The 25383-nt window shown below is 49.3% G+C and overlaps 1 protein-coding gene across 1 annotated transcript; it reads left to right on the top strand.

Moving 5' to 3' along the window:
• The first annotated feature begins 12385 nt into the window (after window positions 1–12385).
• Window positions 12386–15542, top strand: LOC109738875 (BTB/POZ domain-containing protein At1g67900-like). Its single transcript, XM_040402227.3, has 2 exons — window positions 12386–13324; window positions 15438–15542. The coding sequence occupies exons 1-2, from the start codon at window positions 12572–12574 to the stop codon at window positions 15540–15542; spliced, it is 858 nt and encodes a 285-aa protein (XP_040258161.1). The 5' UTR covers window positions 12386–12571.
• Window positions 15543–25383: the final 9841 nt, after the last annotated feature.

The raw sequence follows: 25383 nt of genomic DNA, 5'->3' as shown, positions 1-25383 counted from the left end.
CACAGACTGCAGAGCAGCTGTCCGGCTGGGAAGGCGGCAACCAAGGGAGGGCGGCAAAGGAAACAGCCGAAGGATGAAAAACAAAGAACAAGGGAAAGCCAAACGCATGCATGATTATATTTACACATAAGGCCCTCAACAGGCCGGCAGTCAATATAGTTCGAATACACCCCAGTGGGTGGAACTGTGCAAACTTAACAAAATACTGTTCCAAGAGTAATAAAACAGGAAAGTAGAGGCAGCAGATTAGACTAAGGGTGCAGCAGGGGAGCCGGGCTGGTCGGTGGAGACGGCGGCGCCGGCTGGAGGAGTGGCCGGCTGACGAGTCTCGGCTTGATCATCGCCGGCTGCAGGCGGTGCGCTCGCACGTGCCTTGTTGCTGGAGGCACGGTCAAGCTGAGGCTGACCGGCCCCTCCACCATCTGGCGCGGCGTCTTCACCCTCCTCCTCCTCCTCGCCCTCGTCGCTGGAGTCGATCTCCTCCGCCGAATCCTCGCCATCTGCCGGGTTCAGCCCGAACCACTCCTCCAGCTGGGCAACGCCGTTGTCGTCCACCTCAGGAGCAAAGGCGCTGGTGTCGGTGTAGTCGGCGATCTCCGAGGCTCGCTAGATGATAGCCGGCCGCACCGGCTCCAGCTCCGTGTCGGCCTCCTGCTGCCAGGTGGCCAGCTGGTCCAAACTCAGCTCGGGATACCAGGCCTTGACAAACTCCAGCGCCCGCCTGGCGCCTGACCGAGCCGCAGAAGCCTTCCAGGCCTCGAAGCAGCCGGCCGCCACCTCCAGCCAGTCGGCAGTCCGACTGGGAGTGCGGGGAATCACCTCACCGGGCCAGAGAGCGGCCAGCACCTGCGCCCCAACACGCTGAAGCTGGCGGAGCATGCGGTGAGCCGGCTGGAGGCGGGCTTGAATCGCCAAGAGCTGTTCCTCCAACGACCGGCGAGCGTTCGGCGCGATCTTGGCGCCAGCCTGCCTTTGCGCCTCGCGGTGGGCCTCGACGACCTGGTTGGCGGCAGTAGAGTAGCCAGGGAAGTACTCTGCGCAAGAAAGACAGAGAAAGAAGAGAAAAATACCAAGTCAGAAAACGAACCACACGGCAAGCGGCAAGCAAGGGACGAAGAAGAGGGCGGCCTACCGTCAACCAAGTCTTCGATCTGGCCGTAGCCGTTGATCAATGACTGCCTCGCCTCGGCCTAGCTCGCCGCCTCCGTCTCATATTCGGCTTGAAGGGCGGCCTCGCTGTCCTGCACTGCCTTCAGGGCCGCCTTGTGGCTCTCCTCCTGGTCGGCTAGTTTCTTGGCCAGGCGGTCACGCTCCTGGGCCAAGGCGTCAAACTCGGCTTCCTTAGCGCGAAGGGCGGCCTGAGTCCCACCCAGCTGCTCCCTCAGTTTGGCGTTGGCCGCTGCAGGCATGGCAGAGAAGAAAGAAGCAATAAGGAAGAAGTCGCCAAGAAAGATCCGACCCGACTGCTCAGCAGTCGGCCCGAATCTCGGGGACTACACCCGGTGGGTGCGCTGACGCGCCCCCACATGAGATAAAAGATGAAGCACTTACCCCGGCTCTCAGATAGATCAGCATTCTTCTGGGTCAGCTCCCGAGCCTGGGAGTTGAAAGCAGCCGCGCGGAGGTTGTGGTAGTCCTGCAAGACAGACGGAAAAGCGAATGAGAACAAGATAGCAAACAAAGCCCGCTAAGAAGTTTCAAGACGCCTGCTCAGCAGCCGACTCGGAACTCGGGGACTACACCCAGTGGGTGCGCTGACGCGCCCCCACGGAAGAAACCAAGGTCAAAAAGCAAAAACAGGAAGACTTACCCGAATGGCCGCCCGCGTCGCGAGGAACTCGTCGTTGTATTGCCTCAGCACTGCGGCCTGGGACTGAAGCCGGTTCCGGACTTCTTGCGCCGCCACATTCACCACAGCCGACCCTCCACCCGGAGTCCACCCCGAGCTGGCGCTGGCCGCCTCCACGTCCTGGGCCGACGAGCTGGAGCCCGAGGCCTTCTGCGGGTCCGGAGCCGAAGTGGCCTTCCCCGCGCGCTGGCGCGACGACGACTGGACCACCAGGTCCGTCCTTGCAGCCGGCTCGCCCCCAGCCGATTGCGCAGGCGGCACATTAGGCCGGCTGCCTTGGGCCGCCCCAGTCGGCGAGGACGGTGCCGCCTCCCTCTCCGGGACAACGACGTCGTCCTCCCTCTCCAACCACGGCAGGTCGCCGCCGGCTTCCTCCGGCGGGGGCTCCGGGACCTCGGGCGCCGCGACACGTAGAGGGGTGACAAGTAAGGCCCGCTCCGCTGTTGCTGCGGCCGCGGCCTCCGTATGGGCCTTGGCCGCCGCATCGGCACGCGCCTTCGCCTCCTCCTCCTCCTCCCATGCCGCCTTGGCGGCAGCCGCCTTCAGCTCCTCCGCCTCCCGCTCCTCCCACGCCTCCCGCGCATTTCGCTCTGTCGCCGCCTGAAGCTCGGCGCGGGGGTCCACACGGCGGGTGCTCCCGGATCCTCCCGGCGATCCAACCACGGAGGCGGCAGCAACCCGCTCAAGAGAAAGCGGAGCCCTGATTTTTGAGAAAGGACAAGGATTCAGAAATCAACAAGAAAAGAAGAAAGAGTATGCAAAAGAATATACACTTATGATAACACCGTCTGCGGCTGCTTCGCCACCTTGCGGAAACAGGCCGCCTTCGCGGCCGCCTCATCCCGTCTGGTCGCCGCCGCCCCGCCCTTGGACTTCTTCGGCCGACTGCCGAACAAGCCCGACGCGGCCCAGCGCTTCTGCCCGCCGCCCCGAGCAGGCGGCGCAACGGAGGAACCCGCGCCATGGCCGGACGCCGGCTGGCGGCGTGGGACGATTTCCGCCTCGTCGTCATCCGGTCAGTCGTCGAAGCTGACTCCAAGCCCGGAGGCGCCTGCTTCGCCGCCTCCCGCCTCGGTGTTGTCATCCATGGCGGCCGTCCCCAAGTCGTGATCCTCCAAGTCATGCTCCGCCCGGTCGGGAAGAAATCGGCGATCCGCCCCCAACCCGGCCGCAGGTCGAAGGAGAGGGCTCTGCCAAGACGTGTCGACTGGTCAGAGTCGGCCAAGAAAAACTCGGCGACGAAACTAAGAGAAGAAAGGATAAAGAGAGCATACCGTAGGCGGGGGATGTGCACGGGAGTATGGCTCCTTGCCAAACCGCCACTCTGTGGAGAGCTTGCAGTTCGCAAGATAATTCACCATATGAGCCACCTCGTCGTGCGGCATATCCTTGGTGCACATCCGACTCGGATCGAGTTGGCCGCTCATCTGACAGATCAGATGAGGGCGGCTTTGAAGCGGAAGCACCCGGCGCGCGACGAAGGCGGCCAGTAAGTCGGACCCAGTCAGGCCCTCCGACTGGATCATTACCCGGAGTCGGGCGACGGCCGCGGCTCCAGCCGGCGACAGCGTCACGGCCCGATAGGACCACTGGGGCCGCCTCCCAGCCGGCGGGCCGGCTACGTAAGCCGGCAGGTTGACGTAGTCACCTTGCGGGGCGACGTTCCTCATGTAGAAGTACGACTTCTGCCAGCGCTTCACCGACTGGATCTGCGTGATGACGGGGAAGAGGTTGTCGGCTGCCGGCCTCCGCATCGCGATGAAAGCGCCGCTCTGAGCCGGCACGCCCTGCATGCGGGTGCCGAGCTGGGTTTGGAAGAATTCCCCCCAGAGCTCGAGGGTGGGGAGAACGCCAAGAAAGCCTTCGCACGGAGTGACGAAGGCGGACAGCAGCACCACCGTGTTCGGGGTGAGGTGGTGCGGCTGGAGTTGATAGAAGTCGAGGAAGGAGCGGAAGAAAGCGCTCGCCGGCAGGCCCAGGCCGCGCAGGAAGTGCGAGCGGAAGATTACCCGCTCGCCTTCCTCCGGCGCCGGCGTGATCTCCTTCTCCGGCGCGAGACGGACCCGCACCTGGTCCTTGCCGGGCAACCGCCGCGTCTTGCGGAGGAAGTCGATGTGGTCCATATGGACGTTGGAGCCGTCCCAGTCCCCGCCGTACTGCATGGTGGTGAGAAGCTAACAAGGAAGGGTGCGGCGGCGGAGAAAGCACGGCCCTGCGGCGGCAAAGCTGCGGGGCGGAGTAAAGATTGGTGGGACGGCGCGGCGGCGAGGCGTTGCTGCGAGGGGAAGCAGGAGGAAGAAGATGGCGGAGAGGAGAAGAGCGTGCGAGCGTCTGCCGCTTCCCCTTCCCCCTACTTATAGCCTCGTGCGGCGAAGCCGAGGAGGCGAGGCGTGGAGAGGAACGTGGGATTAACTACGTCCACTCCCCCACGTCCCGCGATTATTGCGCCCTAACGGCATGCGGAAACCGCCGCCGGAAGACGTGCGGACAGCTCTGGGCCACAGAGAATCCGCGCCTGGGCCTAGGCGTAGGAGTGGTGGGCCCCCGGCCTGCGGCGACGTCCTGTCGCGCGCGTGGGTTGGCAGCCTTTTTTCAGCCGGAGAATGCCACGTGGTTCGCGGGCGGCGAGCGGCCGGCCCGCAGCCCGGCGTACGCGCCAACAGACTCCCGCCTTCCGACTTTAGAAATTTCGCCAAGACGGCGCGCCCAACCGAAGCCGGCTCCCAGCTGCTGGCTCGTCAAGATAAGAAGCTGACCGAGCTTCTCGACCTCCTCTCAGCCTTGAAGCCCAACCAGCTTTGGGGACTACTGTCGGAGTAAATGGCCACGGGTAGCCTAACCGACTCCCCCTGGCTCTTCAAAAAATTATCAGGCCATTCGAGCCTTCAAGCATCCAGAGCATAGGGCCGCCTTCCCCCGGCCGGCTATCCCCAGGGCCGATTACCAGAAGGCGACCCGGCTCAGAAACCTTCCCAAAGAAAGCTACGAGATAGCCGACTCCAGGAAGCCGGCCCCAAGAGGACCGACTCCCAGAAGCCGGCCATGAAGAAAGCCGACTCCCAGAAGCTGGCCAAGACTGCGCCCACCAAGACTGCATCCACATAACGGTGATAAGACGGGGCGTGGCCGCAGTACAGCCCACTACCCCCGAATCCCAAAACAGGCATGGCCACAGGGCGCCGTACGGGCCAGCCATCTCCCGTCTGGCGCGGTACTGTAGCCATGTTGACCTCGATGTCACCCACGACAGGCGCCAGTACGGCCCGCGGGTGGCGGGCCCCTTTAGCCAGAGAGACGCTCGAAGGCGGCCCAGCCTCCCCTAGTCGGCCAGGGGCGTGGCCGGCTCCCAATAGCCGGCTACCTCCCTCCCTCGAAACATGTGCCTCATTAAGGAGACAAGACAAGGTAAGGCTACAGTGAGAGCCCGCAAGGCGGCAACACTGTGGCCACGCTTACCTCGACAAAGCCCTCGTCATCAGAGGCGAGGCAACAGTAACCAGCCGCCGACAAGGCCCCCAAGCAGTGGGGCCGGCCTGTCGGCCAAGAGGCCGGCAGCCGGCGGGACCCACCAGTCGGCGGGCCCCAGTGGCCGGCGGAGAAGCCGGCGAGCACAGACACTGACGGCTGGGACCCGCGCCCAGCCGGATTACCATTGTACCCCTGGGGGGTAGGCCTATATAAGCTCCCCGGGACACCCATGCAAAGGGTGGACCGGAGAGAGTTTCACACACCACATAGAGAGAAAAGGAGAGCTAGCCTTGCCCTTCTTCCTCCCCTAGCCAAACAGCTCAAGGAGCACTTGTAGCTACTTGTATTGATCTAGTGATCATGCGGAGACCCCGCAGAGCAAGACTAGGGGTGTTATCTCCACGGAGAGCCCCGAACCTGGGTAAGATCCGCCGGCGTGCATGTCTTCCCCTTATCCCGTTTCCAGGCACCGGCGATGTCTTACTGGCTCCCACAATGATAAGCCACCCGTTGGCATATGTCGCACCTACCACCCGACAGTGATGCATATAGTATAATCATACCCACAGATACTTGAGGTGACATTGGAGTATCTAGGTGACATTAGGGTTTTGGTTGATGTGTGTCTTAAGGTGTTATTTTAGTACGAACTCTAGGGCTGTTTGTGACACTTATAGGAATAGCCCAACGAATTGATTGGAAAGAATAACTTTGAGGTGGTTTCGTACCCTACCATAATCTCTTCGTTTGTTCTCCGCTATTAGTGACTTTGGAGTGACTCTTTGTTGCATGTTGAGGGATAGTTATATGATCCAATTATGTTATTATTGTTGAGAGAACTTGCACTAGTGAAAGTATGAACCCTAGGCCTTGTTTCCTAGCATTTCAATACCGTTTACGCTCACTTTTACCACTTGTTACCTTGCTGTTTTTATATTTTCAGATTACAAAAACCTATATCTACCATCCATATTGCACTTGTTGTTGGGGAACGTAGTAATTTCAAAAAATTTCCTACGCACACGCAAGATCATGGCATCCCGCCTCGCCGCATTCCTCGCCGCCCACGACCGCACACATGGTAAGGAAGCGATGGCATCTCGCCGTGCCGAGTTCATCGCCGCCGGCCAGACAGTTACATGGGCGGACTTTGAGGCTGCCATGGCCTAATGGGTGGTGGATCTAGAGGCGGCCAAAGCCGCACAGAAGGAGTGGAAAAGGCATAAAGCAGTCAAGAAAAGAGAGTCCCGCTGCCGCAAGAAAAAAGAGGCCGCACACCATGGTGAGGAGAGCTTGGCGGAGATCGAAGCACGGTGGGCCGCCGCCTACAAGGCCGGGAAGGAGAACGCTGGCGTCTGGCCAGCATGCCCCGATGGCAGCATGTGAGAAATAGTTTAAGTTTGTAGTATTAGAGCAAATTACCAGTAGAATTTAAGTTTGTAGTATTAACGTACAATGTCGGTAAGAGCATCCTTTGAGGGCTTTGAGCGTTGATTAGCATATGTTCCCGTGTGTGTTTTTTTATCTTTAGAAGATCGCAAAACACATGGTTTCTATGTCGTACCCGTCTGCATTTTTTGCGTTAATGATCCATAAGTCAGTTACCTGTGCGATGTTTCCTAATAAACCAGGCGTGCCATTGACCGAAAAAAATCAACTACACGTGTACAGTTTTTGAAGACGGGATCTGCCAACTTTCTTTTTTCTCGCACACGAGTATTTTATGCGCTTCGTCTGTGTTGTGTGTTTCCCCCGCCCAAGTTTCAAGTTTCGCAGCGAAATTTTCATTAGGCGCGTGATTTCAAAATTTATTCCTCCAACCTCATCCCCACCCTTAGTATCCCCCCCCCCCCGCGCCTCCCCCTACCGGCATCTCAAACCGCCGCCGCCGCAACCACAGCTTCAACCACATCTACGTTCTGCTCGGATCCAGTCAGGTAACCCACCAATCTCTATCATGGCCCCGACCCGATTGCTTAAATGGCGCCTGCGAAATATCCTTGTGCCTCCAAATCCCCACCGCCAGGAGCTGGTGGCGATCCATGGCGCGATGGCCACTTTGCGTGTTTACCATGTTCTACTTAACATGCCTGTCCATGTACTTACGCAGGGTCATAACGGCCGATACTGTTGTTTGCCGTCGAGGTTAGCTGCATCCCATGTCTTACAGTATTTCACATCATTTGTGCAATTGCAGTTTAACTTCTACCATTTACTGGTTGCCTGTAGGTATACATGTCAGTGCCACTGATCCACGCTTCAACCCGGAGGAACAGCTCGCCTTCGCCATCGCTGACTTTGGGCGGGCTCTGGCCAAGATGAAGTGCCCAACAACTACCTCTCAGGACTTACCAAGTATGTACTCACCAGTTCAATCTTACCAATACCACATGCAATTAATGGCTATGTTCTGTACGGTCGGTGTATTAAGCATGTTCTAGTAAACATGCCTAACACATTTTTGCTACTTTCCCTACCTTTTTATAGACATCTGGGCCATTCTCTGCTCTTGAAGCACCTGCCTTGTGATGTTTAACTATGCTAATTGCATTTTTATCAGTACCGGTTTCAATGTCTATTAAGTCTGTTGCAATTAACAGTTGAATCCATTTTCAAACAGTTGTATTTCAATGGCTACAAACTTACAAAACATGACTTAGGATGTTGTTAAGCCTGTTGCAATTAACAGTTGTGTCCATTTTTTAATCTGTCCATTTGCTACCATGCTACTCTCCGCAATGAAGATATACTAGAGATGTTGCCCATTTGCTATTTTTGGTCGATGTTAACCATGTTGTACTTAACATGCCTGTCCATGTACTTACACAGGGTCATAACGGCCGATGATGTTGTTTACCGTCGAGGTTAGCTGCATCCCATGTCTTACAGTATTTCACATCATTTATGCAATTGCAGTTTAACTTCTACCATTTACTTGTTGCCTGTAGGTACACATGTCAGTGGCACTGATCCATGCTTCGACCCGAAGGAACAGCTCGGCTCCGCCGCCGCTGACTTTGGGCGGGCTCTAGCCAAGATGTAGTGCTCCAGCAACCACCTCTCAGGACTTATCAAGTATGTACTCACCAGTTCAATCTTACCAATACCAGTTGCAATTAATGGCTATGTTCTGTACGGTCGATGTATTAAGCCTGTTGTAGTAAACATGCCTAACACGTTTTAGCTATTTTCCCAACCTTTTTATAGACAACTGGGCCATGGCAGCACCTGCCCTGTGATGTTGAACTCTGCCAATTGCATTTTTATCAGTACTGGTTTCAATGGTCATTAAGCCTGTTGCAATTAACAATTGTATCCATTTTAAAAGAGTTGTATTTCAATGGCTACAAACTTACAAAACATGAATTAGGATGTTGTTAAGCCTGTTGCAATTAACAGTTGTATCCATTTTTTAATCCGTCCCTTTGCTACCGTGCTACTCTTTTGCAATGAAGATATGACTACCGATGCTGCCGTTTTATTACCATTTGCTATTTTTGGTGGATGTTAACCCTGTTGTAGTTAACATTGGCTTTCCATGTACTTACACAGGGCTACAATGGGCGATGCTATTGTTTGCCGTCGAGGTTAGCTGCATCCCATGTCTTGTACACCATCTATTCCTAAATATAAGTATTTTTAGAGATTTCAATATAGACTACATAAGGAGCAAAATGAGTGAATCTAGATTCTAATCTAAACTATATCTATAATTCTATATATATCCGTATGTAGTTCATATTGAAATCTCAAAAAAAAATACTTGTACTTAGTAGGTAGTTGCATTTTACATCATTTGTGCAATCTCAGTTTAGCTTCTAACATTTACTGGTTGCTTGTAGGTACATATATGAGCGGTACTGTTCCATGCTTTGATCCCTTTTGCGTATGGGGCAATGAGATATTCATGAACAAGCGTCAAGTGAGGAAACTAAGAAAGATTGTTAGGCGAAAGAAACAGGTGATTGGAATTAAGCTCTTTATTACACTTTGTCCAAGACAGCAGTGAACTTTAGGATGGTAAGTCATGTGTTGCCTTTTCCCCCTGCGCACAACAAGTTACTCTATTAGACCTCAGTATCTGATATTTTTCTCTTTTCACTGGTTTGCGAAGCTATTTACTGATGATTACCTTGCAAACTACATGACCGAAGAGGAGCAAAGTAAGGTTAAAGTATATAATTCATGCTACCATGATAATGCTCTAGAAGTCTTCCTAAAGGCGGTGAAGGATGCGGGGGATCGTCACAAGGGGTTGGACAAAAGTGGTTCGTGCCTATGGCATGCAGTTTGTGGTTCATCATAGTTAATTGCTGCCTAATCCTGTAATTACTGAACATATTGTACTGACAATTTTATTTATGGATTCGTTGTTGAACCATTGTGCTGAGAATTTGAATTGCACGTTTCATATTTCAAAATTTCCAATTCGAATATAAATTACAGACAAAAATAAAAATATACATGAGCTAATAAAATAATGTGCACACGGTTAGAAAGAAAACATCGTGTGCGAAAGAAAACAACCTTGCAAACGGTTCTGACAGTAAAAGCGATTGTGATGGATAGCCCAATGCCATACAGTTTTCTACATCAAATCATGTGTGATGTAGTTCATAAAAGGAAACAGTTAACCAAGGCAGAGCGTGTGTGATAGTTACACCTTTTACACACGAGCGTATACATAAAACTGTGTGGGACGTACATACGAACGGAAACGTTTTCCCTGGATTGACTGTGTGGGATGTACATAAGAACGGAAACGTATTCCTTGGATTGACTGTGTGTGATAAACATACGAACGAAAATGTTTCTTTAGGATTCACCGTGTGGGATGTACATACGAAGAGAAATGATTGGGTTTCGATGCCTCGCCCGATCGCACATGGCCCCAGCCTGTGTCCCAGGAGGGCCTATCCCCGACGATTTCTGGGTCGTGTGGGAAGGACCCCCTATCGCCCACACTCACTTGGCGACGGTTCCAAATACCGTCGCGGAAAGGGGTTAAAAACCGTTTGTATAGCACCGACGCATACCAGTGAATTGTGAAGATCACTTGGTAGATTGGGACAATTGACAACACCTTATTCTCTTGCATATCCATCGTTGTATTGTGCGCCTTGGTGGTGGATGACACGAAGAAGATGGTGAAGAAGTATCCTTTTATCTGGCTCCAAATATCTTTCAAGTTATCAAAAGGCTCTGGATCATCTTTCCAGATCTCCACATTCACCACAACCACTTTTCTCTTCAGGCCAAAACAAGGATATCCTCCCACTTGCACAACATTAATGTGTGGAGGGAACTTAACCAAATATGATAAATCATTAAGCTTCCTTATTTCCATGGCCAGTTTGTCCTATATATATCTTATGAAAATCTCCTTAGCTAGCTTCTCCTAATTAGTAGCCTCACCATACTCTACATAAACTACTCCCCAATTCTTGGTGAACAACACATGCATCACATCAGGTTCACTAATCTCTACATGGTAAAAGCCCAACCCTGTTGTAGCGCTTCCAATATACTTGCCATATGGCGAGGCTTCTTCCTAAGAGGAAGACCTCAACCAAATGAGCAGAGATTTGGCAAATAAAACACACTTGCCCTCTAGGTCAACCTTCCTTGTGATGACCAAGCCCCCCACAACTATAGCAGTGAACCTCAACATATTTAGTTGGAGCACCAGATGTAAGTACAACATTTTTTGTTCTTCCTCTAAACATGCTTGCTTTGTTGTTTGATATTCCAGTTATTTGAAACATCATTATTTTTTATGTACCCAGTTTTCTAGGTAAAAACATTTCCTTATCTCTACAATAATGGGGGAATATAGGTTATTATTTAATTTGGAAATTATATCACTCGAAGTGAGCGCAATATATTGAATCAATGTTAATGATAATAACACAACCTTATTTTGTGTTTGCACAACTATGATGTTTTTGTGGGGCCAAAATAAGCAAGATCGTTTTAAAAACTCTAATGCATACTAGCTTTAGCGACAAAAAAAAATCTACAATGCAAGATATTCAAACTAGAGTGAAAACTCGTGTGCACCCGGATGAACGGTGAAGTCGAGAAATAGTAAAAAGCAATATAAAGAATTGATTTTTTTTGCAACAAATAAGTTCATGTGGTCTCAATTCATGCTTTTTTAAAGAAATAACATTTGTGGTGCTCTACACAAAATAAAAGAAAAACATCGGTGTTTATAAATCTTTACATTCCTCGTGCCCAGAAAAACAAAATCAGCGTCTAAAAAGATTCAAAAATAGTTTTCATAGCAACAATTTTTTTAGAGCACCAAAATTTTCATTTATTTACGAAAATTTGCACAGAGTTCAAACACGTGAACATGTTTGTTGGTAAAAAAACCAGATTTTTTTAATTTATTTTATGTTTTCCTTTCTATTATTTTGTTATTTTGGGTGCATATGAGCCTCAGATCCAAAATGTCCTCCCCACTACTTATTTTGATGAAATCAAGCCGTAGAAGTTAGACCTAGGCATACCTCAAGCGGAAATAGTGCCAATGCAGCATTTTAAATATCAAATAAGTACTCCCTCCGTTTCAAAATAGATGACCCAACTTTGTATTAATTGTGTACTAACTTTAGTATAAAGTTGGGTCATCTATTTTGGAAGGGGGGAGTAGATTATTGCTTATTGTGTGTGTTGCTCCCTAGCCCTCCTGGGATCACATTGAAGTCACTGTTGTTCCATGGTGATTTCATCAAATTTGAAGCTCCACGACTCCGGCTTTAGTATAGACAACTTGTGATTGCATGGGCATGACTGCGTGCGTGTACGTGCATCAGTGTCGGTGTTTCTGAAAAAAATACAACTGACATTTTGTATGAGAGTTAGGCAACGTGCAACCTAATTAGGCATGTGTAATACTGTACAAACGGCGATGAACATATGCATATACCCAGGAGCACATCACGTCCAACAAGGACAGATGACGCACATGCCGCTGTTGGAGCTGGACCAGAGATTGATGGACAGTAGTAGCTTGCACATAGTGCTACGTACAACCACCATGAATTTTACTCGGAAAACACAGCCCCCGTTTATCATGGGCAGCCACATATGACATAGTACGACACGCAGCTCCAAAGGTGGGTGTCGCCATCTCTCGCCCACAGCCTCGCCTGCTCTTTGGTCCATACTCCGATCTCCGATGCACGCACCGTGAAGCGTGAACCTGAAGTAGCTCAGCTCCGAGCTCGCGCGCCGCCCCGCCCCGCCATGAAGTCGTCGTCTCAGAGCCACAGCCCCAGGACCCCGTCGCCGCGCGCTCGCGGCACGGCGGCGGCCCCCGGCGCCGACCACGCGCGCTCCTCCTCGGAGCCATGGGTTCTCGCATGCGTGGACGACACGTGCGTCAACGACGTGGAGAGCTTCGCGCGCACCGTCGCCGCCGTGAAGTCCAAGCCCCGCCCCGACCTGCTCCCGAGCGTGCTGTCCCACTACGCCGCCAAGTGGCTCCCGGACGTGGCCACGTCCGCCTCGGGCCGCTTCCTGCCCCCGGAGAGCCCCACCGCCACGTGGCTCAAGAAGCGTCTACTCCTGGAGACCCTCGTCGCCGCGCTCCCGCCGGACCCGCCCAGCGGCGCGGCCGCCGACGACGGCATCACGTGCGACTTCCTGCTCAAGCTGGTCCGGGCGGGGAGCATGGTGGGCGCGGACGCGGCACTGCTGCGGGAGCTCGAGTCCCGCGCGGCGCGGCGGCTTGACCAGGCGACGCTGGCAGCCGTGATGATACCGGCGTTCGGGCACGCGCCGGGCGGGTCGACGCTGCTGGACGTGCGGCTGGTGCGCGAGTTCCTCAAGGAGGGCGGCAAGGGCAGTAACCAAACTTTACGATGTCAAACTGTGAGAAGCTATAACCAAAGATCATTCATACGCATGCAAGTACGCACAATTGAAAGCACTGTTTTACATTCTCGTCCGCATTCATCTGTCGCACACAAACGGAAAACTGCCTTATCATCAGCCGTGGTTACTATTGTGTTTGGTCACGGGAGCTCCGACTGCTAGACAACAAAATGTTATCTGTATTCACGCACGGCAAAAGCCGCATATATCTAACTAGCAAAAAAGCCCGTGCGTTGCAACGGGAGAAAACACACAACACACGCTCTTAACCAAACAACCATCACTCAAGACCATAATAGGTCCTTCTTCTTTATTTTAGCGACGCATTATATTTGTGTTGCCGCTTATCCTTCTTCTCATCCTCGCCGGTGGTGGTCTTAGTGTTCACACAAACCAAAACGTGTTAGAATGTGGTTAATCCTAAGACGTCTCTCTCTCTCTCCCTCTCTCCTCCCTCTCCCTCTCTCTCGCTTTCTCTCACACCCGCGATGAGAAATCTGTTGTTTTCCCTGCGACGTATTCAGAGGTATGCATGTGTAGTTCTCAATGTTTTCTTTTCCTTATATGATTATAGTGGGTGTTTATTTGCAATCCGGATCGCCGCCTGTATGAAAGAAAAATGTATCGTGCGCTATAGTTATACGTTTGCTTCCAAAAAAATATTTAAAAAATATTTAACAGGTAAAATTAACATCATATACAGATTTCACACTTTTTCTAATCAAATTTCATGTATAACATATTAAAATCAGAGTTACGGTTTAAAAGATACGTATAATTTAGAAAACCATTTGGTTTGAATTAAATATCTTCCAAAATAATATTTATAAATACTTAATAGGTTAAAATAATCTTATATTCATATTCTACATATTTTTCTAATCAAATTTCATATATAACATGTTTAAATCGGAGTTACGGTTTAAAAGGTATGGATGGTTTAGAAAAGCATTTGTTTGACTTAAATATGATCCGCGGATGTAATACCTAAAACGTTAGGGGGTTTTCAAAAAACTGTAAAATAACAGTTCGGTGTGACTTAAATCTGGACTGCGGGTTGATTTCATGAAAACGCAGGGGCGTTTTTGCAAATTAGCGCGACGGACGGGTAGAAACTCTACGTGCTTTATTATTAGGTAGAGATTAATCCCTCTTGTCTATATAGTCCGGTGCCTTTTATTCTCATCCACGCCACTGTTTGCTTGTTTGTTTTTTCTGGGTGGTACTAGAAGAAATACCCTTTGGTTTCTGGTTGTATATGCATTTTATATGGTGATTTTTTTTATAATTAAATAAAAAGTCAAAATAGTCAAAAGTATTTTTAGATTAAACTTGACTTTGTTTTGCACCAGTATATAAATTTTCACGGAAAAAAACCAACATTGACTTCAGGGCAAAAAAGACAAAAAATATTTGCTATTATAGGTCACTATTCACACTATTTGGATTGAAAATTTATCTTTTTTGAAAAGAAGTCAAAGGGTGATTTTATTTTCGCGAAAATTTTCTCACAAGTACAATAAAAGGTCAAGTTTATTTCAAAAATATTTTCAGATTTTTTTGATTTTTTATTGAATTGCTAATTTATTTTTTCGTATAGGGTGTATATACACCCAAGAACCAAACGTTCTCATCCATGGTACTAGCAACTTAAGTGCTCACATTCGCTCAGAGTAGAACTAATAACACCCCCTTCGGATTCATCTCATAATACCTGGACGAAGTTGCCAGGCTGGGGATCTTGCAGACACGGCCAGAGCATGTTCTGTAGATATTTACGGCTGATTCGCTGCCATAACAAACATGATTCATCTTTTAGTTACATGGGCATTGCCGCATGCGTATCACAAGTTTTTCGGATCGAAGTACGGCAGAAACGATAAAGAAAAAAATTCACAAAATGAACTGTCTTTGCGCCTAACCGTCGGGCGCTACATAAAAGGGTCAACCGTGTGAAATATTTTCATCAACAGTTCAGTTTGTGAAAGGCTTTCCTCTCAAGGTCAAATGTGTCCATTTTGCCTCGAAATGGATCCCGACAAATCAAAGTGGATATCATCTGCCGCTCCATTGTTCCCTGTAGTTTTACAGTGTTGTCCCTATCATATCATCCATCCCAAATGTTGGCACTGCTGCGTTATGGAGAGAGGACGGATGCACGTGCAAAACTAGTTCCTTTTTTTTAACTGAACGCACGTTCAGTTTCTTAGCTCGTGGTTTGTATGGATTGTGGCAGGCGCATCCGGGCGCCGCGAAAGAGGAGAGCAAGTCGCTGTGGAGGCTGATCGACGCGTGGAAGCTGTCGGTGGAGGGGGCGGCGCACGCCGTCCAGAACTACTGACTGCCGGTGCGCTCCGTGATGCAGGTGCTCTTCTCGGAGCACGGCAAGCTGAACCGCCTCGCCGACCAGGGCGCCTCCTTCATCGGCGTCAGGATTTTATTAATTTTATTATTTGTTATTGCTAATGGATGAAGCAATTTATCTAACTGCTCTTATCACTGCGACTGCCATTACAAGCCTTTTGGTTTTCACATTTTAGACGGCAAACAAGCGATATACTTTCACCTTCTGGCCATCTTTCCTCTTTTGCAACTGCACGGTTATGACAGTTTACATCGCCTGCGAGGTAAAAATAACAACCCCACCTGTTTATTTTGTATTTCAAATTTGATATGTCCACTTTAATTCTAACTATAAAGATCACTTGTTTGCAGTGGCGGAGCTAGACAGAAACCACGGACGGCAAAACACAAAAGATGAAGAGATGGAGCCAAACGCTATTTCCTCCCAAATTAAAGCCATTCAACAAAAAATCTTCAGGGATCTCTCCAAGGCGCGCGCGGGGGGGGGGGGGGGGGGGGGGGGGGGGGGGGCTCTCCAACCCACCACGTAGCTACGCCGTTGCTTGGTTGACTGGGACAACTAGCAACACCTTATTCTCTTGCTTGTCCACCGTTGTATTGTGCGCTTTGTGGTGGATGACAAGAAGGAGGATTTCAACGGATTCAAAAATCAGGAGGAAGAACCCGTGATTCTTCCAACCACGGCGTCGGATCGTGATGAGCTTCGAATGGCCAGAGGTCGTGGTTCTTCTATCGGCAGAAAGATGAAGTGCACGAGCTTTAAATGGAGGGGCCAGAGGTGGAGCAAGAAGGTGTCCTTCATCCCACGGAGATTCAATCCGCCAGAAAGATGAAGAACACGAGCTTCAAATGGAGGGGCTAGAGGAGCAAGAAGTGATGGTTCTTCCCATTGGTGATTCTTATTGCGAGCAAGATCAAGACCATGAGGTATAAATTGACGAACCAGAGGTGGATGAAGGCGTGGTTGTGCTTCCCTTGGCAGGCTTTGTTCGCGAGCAAGATCAAGCATGTGAGGTTCAAATAGAGGAAGAAGGAAAAATACAAGAAATAACCACTACAGAAAACATGATGGTGTCGAAGGACTCGTGGGTGCAGTGGGCATTCGTGCCGAAAATCTCGTGGTCGTCTCAATTCAGTTTGTATTTATCACCGCGGCCGCCTTGATCGCCAGCAGGTTCACCGTGCCCTTCCTGAATCCCCGCCATGTTCATGGACACCGCTGCTGGGCCACATGGATATGCACTATGGCGCTCCTCCTATCCCATGGCTGGTGTCTTTAGCCCTGCGCAAATACAGGCGTAAACGGCTTGTGAACGTGGCCATTTTGGCTGCTTTTACCATCTGCAACGTGGGAAGCGACATCGCGAAGCCCGGGATTTTTTCAGGTAACAATTCTTTCTATTGCTTTATTTATTTGTTTTGTTTCGTTGTGAAGCAAAAGAGTTTTTTAGATGGGCTCCAAAACTCACAAGCAGCATGTATCACCGCAACTCCTCCTGCCATCTCAAAGCATCTCCAACTGTTTGGCCCCCCAGCGCACCCGACGATGGGCTTTGGGCGTTTGCACCGGCGGTTTTTTTGGCCCGGGGGGAATCAAGTTTCCAGCCGCGCCCCCAGGATTCGGCCCCAAACACATAAAAAATCAAAGTTCTCTTTCCCGCTACCAAAAAATGACACAAGTTCGGCGATCATCATGCCACAGGCGGTGATCATCATGCCACAGGTCGGCGATCGAACATATCCAAAGTCCAGCGATCAAAAGGGTAGGAACCATAGACATGGAACTCAAATGGCATGCTCCTCCGCCCTGGGGCTGGGAGAGGATGGCGTCGGCGTCAGCGTTGTGGGCACAACTTCAGTGCTCGGTGTTAGCGTAGGCGTAGGCATGGGCATGGGCGTAGGGGCAATGGGCGCCGCCGGTCCTGCCATCTAGTTCAAGATGAGGCCGCGCACCGCCAGGTACCACGCCTTCACCTGCTCGTCCATCGTCGACATGTCTGCTCCCACCAGGAACGCCAGGTCGGTGTTCCTCTTCTTCGCGGCGACGCTGGTCCTGAGAAGTTCGGGCTTGACGTCCTGCTTCGTCATCAACGCCGACCACCTCGCCTCGGATTTCACCTCCCTCTTGGCGGCGTTGCTCTTGGGGTTGAAGCCGCAAAGCACGTCGCCATCGACGTACCCAGGCGAGGCCGCGTACCCCCATAGTGGAGGCGAGAAGTTGGTCGGCGACGCGATGCTCTGATGGCTCCCCCACGCACCTTGTGGGCACTGGTCGGCCTGTTGAGGCGGAAGGTTCGCCATCCCTGCGCGAGATGCCTCCTCCTGCTTCGCCGCCGCATCTCTGGCCTTCTTCATGTTGAGCATGTTCCGCCGATAGGTGGTGACCGCCGCCCGACGATAAACGTTGGCCTTCCATTGGGCGTTCGTCAAGCCCAAGGGCCTTGGCATCGGCGCCCTCGGCTTCCTCTGCTTTGGCTGGACGGAATCGGTGGCTAGGCGAGGGGGTGCATACTTCTTCGGCGGCATGGTGGGCGGATCTGGGGATAATGGCGGGAGCGGCGGGGGAGAAGTGGGCCGGTAATGGGAAAATGGAGGGAAAGGGGAAAAATGATCGATGTCACCGATAGTGCGGGCCCACGCGCCTTTTCACTTCAGCCGGTACCTCCAGGTGCCCCCTGGCGCGCTGGGTTTCGCTTGGGTTCGTCGGTTGTAATTTTGGCCCAAACCGGCAAAAAATGAGAACCTGGGGGCACGGCTGGGCCATTTTTTCACCGTCGACGGTAAAAAAGGCACCCTGGGGGGCTGTTGGGGGCGACTGGAGATGATATCAGTAGTGGCGGAGCTTCAGTAGGATGCCAGAGGGGGGAAACACAAAGTATGAATGTTTTGGGGGGGCTAATGAGGAGATTTTCATCTAACTATGGGGAAATGCAAAACGGTGCTCGAGCTCATATGCTCTTGAAATCACAGCCGCACAGCTAACTTGAGATTGGTGATCTTCATTGTATTTGGTAGTGTATTATGATATTATTTTGATTTTTGGTGTTTGCCATGTGAAAGCATTGATAACGTTGGAGCCCACTGAGCACATGCATCATTTCAATGCTGCCTGGCCGCATTTATTAGAAATCTCAACCCCCCACCGAACCCCACTGGACAAATGCATACTTGATTCACATGTTAGAACCCTGGGATACATCTCTCTCCACAGCCTGCTGTGGCGATTTTTTTTGTTACCATTTGAATTGGGGCATGAGCAGACCATATCATAATTAAGAGTGAAGAGTTTCGACAGTGCAATCTATTACTGGTTTCAAGGAAAACATGTTCATATTTTCTACTATGAGAGAGGCACAGCTGCATAAGATGAAAGCATCATCAGGAGCACAATTGTGGAACTGAAACCAATAAACCATCACAGGAGCAGAATTGCAGAATTGCTCCATGTGGTACTTGTTATGTCTTTTGTTGTCTACATCAAGCATTCTAATCGTTGATGTTGAATAATGTACATGACTTGGATTGCTGGCTGCAATAATTAAACGGGTAGATGTTTAGTTTGCTCGCACTAAGCTTCTCAAATAAAGATCTGATTCAGGTGGCTAAGCCAGAATAGGAGGACGACAAGTCATGGACTATTCGACCAAGCATCGTCTGATCATGGGCCCACCGTACAAAACAGGCACGTACAGACGACGGATTACCCAATTTTCTAGCGAACCGTATCAGCAGGGAAAAAGGCCCTGGCACAGATCCCTACCCAGCTTTCTTCGGTCCAGATTCCAGGAGCAGTTGGGCTTGGGAGCCAAAACGCTGCTCCCGTAACTATGTCCCTCCAAATAAGTTCCTTCGGGGATTTTCCCTGGGTTGTGGAATGGGTCAGCCCTCTCATCTATACACATAGCTACACACATGCCCTCTTTGTACATTCTATGTCATATTACTCTACACATTCAAGATGGTTAGGGTGTTATTAACTTTATTATTTTTTATTGCTAATAGATGAAGCGATTTATCTATTTGCTCTTCTCACTGCGACTGCCATTACAAGCCTTCTGGTTTTCACATTTTGGGCATCAAAGAAGCGATATGCTTTCACCTTCTAGCCACCCTCCCTGTTTTGCGGCTGCACGGTTGTGATAGTTTACATCGCTTGTGAGGTACAAATAACATCCCCACCTATTTTGTGTTCCAAATTTTATATGTCCATTTTAATTCTAACTATGAAGATCACTTGGAAGCAGTGGCGGAGCTAGATAGAAACTATTGGGGGCAGCAAAACGAAAGGATGAAGAGATACGGGGCCAAAGGCTCTTTTTCCCAATATAAGCCCTTCAATAAAAACTTCAGGGATCTCTTCAAGGCTGGGGGGCATGCTTGAATATTAGGTCATTCAATGTATATAGTAGTTAGTATAATTTGTCATACATTGAACAACCAACTACTGCTTAGTTTGTCCCAAAAAATCAATTAGATATTGTTGTTTGGATATAGACAATTAATAGTTTTTCATACATTAGGCAACTATGTTCAAATCATGGCTCTGCATCCGTGAACAAGGAATGCCAACCCTACATGGCTGGGGACTAAAATGGTTAGGTTTTAGTACTCTCTCCTATCTACTCACTCCGTTCCTAAATATAAGCCATTTTAGATACGTCAATACAGACAACATACACTCTAAAATACGTCTATATACTTATGTATGTAGTCCATATTGAAATACCTAAAAAGGCTTATATTTAAAAACAGAGGGAGTAAATTAATTGACGTTAGTTTAGTATAAAGTTAGTACAACACCCGTGCTCCATCCACACAGTTGAGTTGCTGCAGAGATAATGCAACGTGTGTTGGGCATGGTTCAAACTAAAAGCACCAAGGATCAATCACTAGTACACTTGATGTATACAATGTCTGGATGAAACTACAGGTTGGAGATGTACTTTGCTCCATCTTTAATATTTAGCTGTCGACTTGTCAACAGTGCTTGGGGTTACAAAGCATGGTGTGAAAAAATAGCATACATGAACTTTCTGCTATAGCTTACAGGTAGAGAATGAGTTGAGTGTTTCAAGCGGTTGTTACTTTGCGGGTGTTTGACATGTGAGAAATAGATTGCTGAGCTCAACTCAATTACAGACATATAATTCAAATCAGAAAAGGAACAATATAATAGATTGACTAGGATAGAGGGACAATGTTAGCAGCCTCTCACTGGTCTACCTTCATCGTCCAAATCAACATGGATAAAGTAGTCCAATAAGAAATTCGAGTTCTGGGTCATCACTCCAATCTGAAAACATGAATTATGGAAGCGAAAAAAGTGACACGGGGACACAAAGTGAACATTGTGAGCTGGATGTCGGCTATGATTGCGTGGGTGATCTATGTGCCTCATGGTGTGGTTGCTCAAGAGACAAATGACCCAACAGCAAAATTTGGATCAGTAGAGGAAGAATGGATCTGTCTTCGGTTAGGAAAATAACACGAAACATTTTCAAAAAAGAAACAACATGATATTTTTCTTTAAAAGAAAAGAGTCACACGACGACTGAAATCTGAATAATATCCAACAATGATTATACTGACAATTCTATTCCCATCCTAAGATACATGTTCCAAGTAAAATGACATGAAACATCTAGAGATAATTAATAGATACCTCTGTTGTCTTGCATGTCATGCTTGATGGCAATTAGACATGCTTATTATCAGTACAAATCATTGGCCCTCAGATCATTTCTCTCTTCGTGTGCGTGTTTTTTGCACTTACTTTGTGCTATGTTCATTACAAGTGGTCATATAACGCACATACATGATTTGATTAGTAGGAATCTGGGTTTAGCAAGGTTTCTGAAGAGCACTACAAGTTTAAGCAAGTGTATTTAAGTCAAGTTGTTTATCAGTTCTGGCATATCACTCTCAGAGATAAGGGCCTTTCAAAAAAAACTCTAAAGTGATAAGGCATGCTTGCATTTGTACGCAGACCACATATTTGCTAATCCCAACTCACAATTCTGTATATACTAGAAAAGTTGGACGTGCTTTGTTGCATTGTTGGTGCTGTTGGGCTCTCGTAATTTTTTTTACTCTCTCTGTTTCAAAATTAAGGTGTATTAGTTTTTTGAAAAATCAAACCTCTTTAAGTTTGACCAAATTTGTAGAGAAATACATCAATATAGATAAAACCAAATCGGTGTCATTAGATTCTTCATGAAATGAATTTCCATATTTTATTTATTTAGTACTGTGGAAATCGGTATTTTTGGCTCCGAACATGGCCAATTAAAGAAATTTGACTTTTCAAAAACTAATACACCTTATATTTTGACACCGAGGGAGCATTTGGTCGGAGACGATTGAGTGTGCTTTCTTTCTATTTATAATACGGTGTTTTGGTGGTGTTATCCGATGATCAACTCGTACATATCTGTGGAAATTTTTTGTGTCGGTGGCTGCATGCACTATATTGGTGCAACGGCGTCACATGTCGACACTTTTTTTTTGGGCGGTGAGAGGGTACGCGAGATTGATAACGTGTTTGTAGGCCGGTTGATTTGAAAAACCGTTTAGCCGGTCAAAATTGTGAACCAATTTCAAAATTGAATACCTCAATCGAATAAAAGAACATCATAATTAAGGAGCATCATGAATTAAAAGAATTTAACAAAAAAAAACTCCTTCAAAAATTGTTGACCGGTCAATTGATTATGTGACCTTTAAAGTTAGAGAGCAGAGTGGATCCGCGTGCCCCAAATCCTATCTCTTGTATTCCCGTCTAGGTCTAGCTACCACGTTTGCTCCATGAGTCGTGCCTGAGATATGCGGGAGCCATGGGTGCTCTGGCGGCGGGAAGGCAGCCCGTGTCCAGTACGTCGGCCATGCATGCATGTATTCCCGACGAGAAGAATACAAGAAGGCGACAGGCTTCTTGGTCCGTGCCGTTGCGTCGTTGTCAGGGTAGGTGCGTACTACCACCTGTACACCAGCCCGTTCTCGACGTTATGGTTCACTCTGATTTTGCAGGTACGTGCACGGGGTCGACGCAGCCCGCCGAAGCTGTGCGTAGTTGTGCGAGTAAATTGCACAGAAGTATCATAATTGGGGTATTGGAATTAGATTGGTACCAAATTTGGCAATTTTTACATGTCAGTATCAAGTCTGGGGCTAGACGTTACAAAAAGTCTAAATCGCGTATAAACATGTATTGACAGTGTATCTGACCGGCAGGGCCCGCCTGTCAGCTGCTGACGTGGCATTTTTTTTTTGCAGAAACCCCACGCACGGCGGCGCCCGGTCTGGATCGAGGGGAGGATCCCTCGAGCCCGAGCTCCCACTCGCATCACCGCGGCCCCCGCTTGCGCCGGAGCTGCCCCTGCTCGCACCGCCGCGGCCTCTGCTCGTGCCGCCGTGGCCTCTACTCGCGCCTTCCCTCTCCGCCGCGGCCTCTCCTCGCGTCGTGGCCTCTCCCCCCTCCGCTGCAGCAGCTCGAACCCCAGCAGTCGACCGCGCCTTCCCTCGCCGTCGGCCAGATCCCCCGCCCGGCGCCGTCCCCCTTCCCCCCTCCTCCAGCGACCTCCCCCTTCCCATCAACCCACTCAGCCGCCGCCATGGATCCCTTTCTGTCTCCCCCCTCTTTCACTCGTGGGGATGACGGGAACCAAGGCGGCGCGTCGAGAGAGAGAGCTTCGGGTGAGAGAGAGTGAGAGAAAAGAAAAAATGGAAGGAGGAAGAGAAGGAGAGAGGCAGGGTGCGGGGACGGCCTGGTCCTGGGCGCCGGTGGTGGTGCTCCGGTGTGCCGGCCGGCGGCGCGGCGAGGAGGAGGCCAGGGCGGGGCGGGGGTTACGGGAGGTGAAGGAGCTCGGGCTCAAGGGGCTCCTCCCCTCGATCCAGATCGGACGCCGCCGCGCGTGAGGACGAAGGAGGTGCGGGGGGTTTCTGCAAAAAGAATGCCACATCGGCAGCTGACATGCGGGCCCCGCCGGTCAGATACACCGTCAATATGTGTTTATACGCGATTTAGACCTTTTTGTAACGTCTAGCCTCAGACTTGGTACTGACACGTAAAAATTATCAAACTTGGTACCAATCTGCTTTCAATGCCTCAATTGTGTTCTTTTGTGCAATTTACTCTAGTTGTGCACTGCCTCTGCCTGCCTGCTCTGCTCGCCTCGCACACGCGGAATATTTGCGCTGCGTGCATTTGAACGTGCAGTGCGTTGTCGCCTCCGCGAATTCACTCGCACGCCAACGGCCCCTGACACCGACGGCTTATCCGTTTTTCTCTCTTCGATCGTTGCTGCCAAATAGGAGTATGAGCATATACAACGCAGCACCAGCGGGTAGTATCTCAGTTGGCGAGGACCATGCCTGCATGCGTTCGTGCATGCACCCGTGACATGCACCCGTGACATGCATGATGACATAATGTAGACAGTAAAACATCAAGCAATATGATGATAACCCATTATTTTATCCTTAGTGGCAACAATACAATACGTGCCTTGTCTCCTTTTGTCACTAGGATACAGATCACCACAACATTAGAACCCACTACAATGCACAACTCACTCTGAAGAAATACCCATCAAACTTGGACAAAGTAGACAAATAGATCGGAAAGCATACAAATCTATTTAATTCTACAGCAACTAAACCTCAAAAGATTCAATTGAATTCAATGAACAGTCTAATCATAAAGTGACAATTCACCATATCCCAACAAACACACCACCGATTACATTGAATTTATCTCGATCATGTGAGGCAGCTCATGGGGACTTGCTATTGAACATCAGATAGAGAGAGCCATCTAACACTGATATGGACCCTAATGTCCTAAGGGAACATGGTTGATAAAAAATCCTCCCGTGGTGCACTCGGATGAACAGTGAAATCGAGAAATAGTAAAAAAAGTATGATCTTTTTTTACAAGAAACATGTTATGCGCTCAACTCATGCATTTTTTTGAGAAATAACATTTGTGGTGCTCTACACAAAAGAAAAGAAAAAATATCGGTGTTTTATAAATCTTTGACATTTTTGGTGCCCTAGAAAACAAAATCAGTTTCTAAAAAGATCCAAAAAAATTGTATAGCAACGACTTTTTTAGAGCACCAAAAAGTGCACATACTTCCAAAAATTTGCACACGGTTCAAACACGCGAATATGTTTGTTGCTTAAAAAGAAGATAGTTTGATTTATTTTACATTTTTGTTTCTATTTTTGTTCTTCTGGCGGCATATGAGCTCGGGAGCCAAAACGTTCTCCTCTCTACTTATTTTGATGAAATCAAGCTGTAAAAGGTAGACATAGGCATACCTCGAGCGCATCAAGCACGTGAGGTCCAAATTGATTATTGTGTGTGTTGCTCCCTGGCTCACGAAGGATCATATTGAAGTCATTGTTATTCTATTTTGGGTTGTTGGATGAAGATCTGGTGGTCCAGGTTAGAAGTGGCTAATGCAAATGTTTTTTAGGTACCTCACAAATAGAGGCTCCCCTTGAAAGATGAAGACCACAAGCTTCAAATGGAGGGGCCAGAGGAGGAACAAGGTGCGCTTCTTCCCATGGGTCATTCTAATTGTCAGCAAGATAGAGAACACGAGCTTCAAATGGCAAAAACCAGGGGAGCAAGAAGGCGTCGTTCATCCCACGGGTGGTTTTGTCCACCAGAAAGATGAAAAACGTAACCTACAAATGGACAAAGCAGAGGAGCAAGAAGTCATGGTTCTTCCCATTGGTGATTTTGATGTGAGCAAGATCAAGCACGTGAGGTCCAAATTGATGAACCCGAGGAGGAAGAAGGTGTGGTTGTG

Source organism: Aegilops tauschii, chromosome 3, assembly GCF_002575655.3.
Source record: "Aegilops tauschii subsp. strangulata cultivar AL8/78 chromosome 3, Aet v6.0, whole genome shotgun sequence".
In the NCBI taxonomy this organism is placed as follows: Eukaryota; Viridiplantae; Streptophyta; class Magnoliopsida; order Poales; family Poaceae; genus Aegilops; species Aegilops tauschii.
Note: the sequence above shows the minus strand (reverse complement) of the source record. Positions and strands in the feature narration are given on the sequence as shown.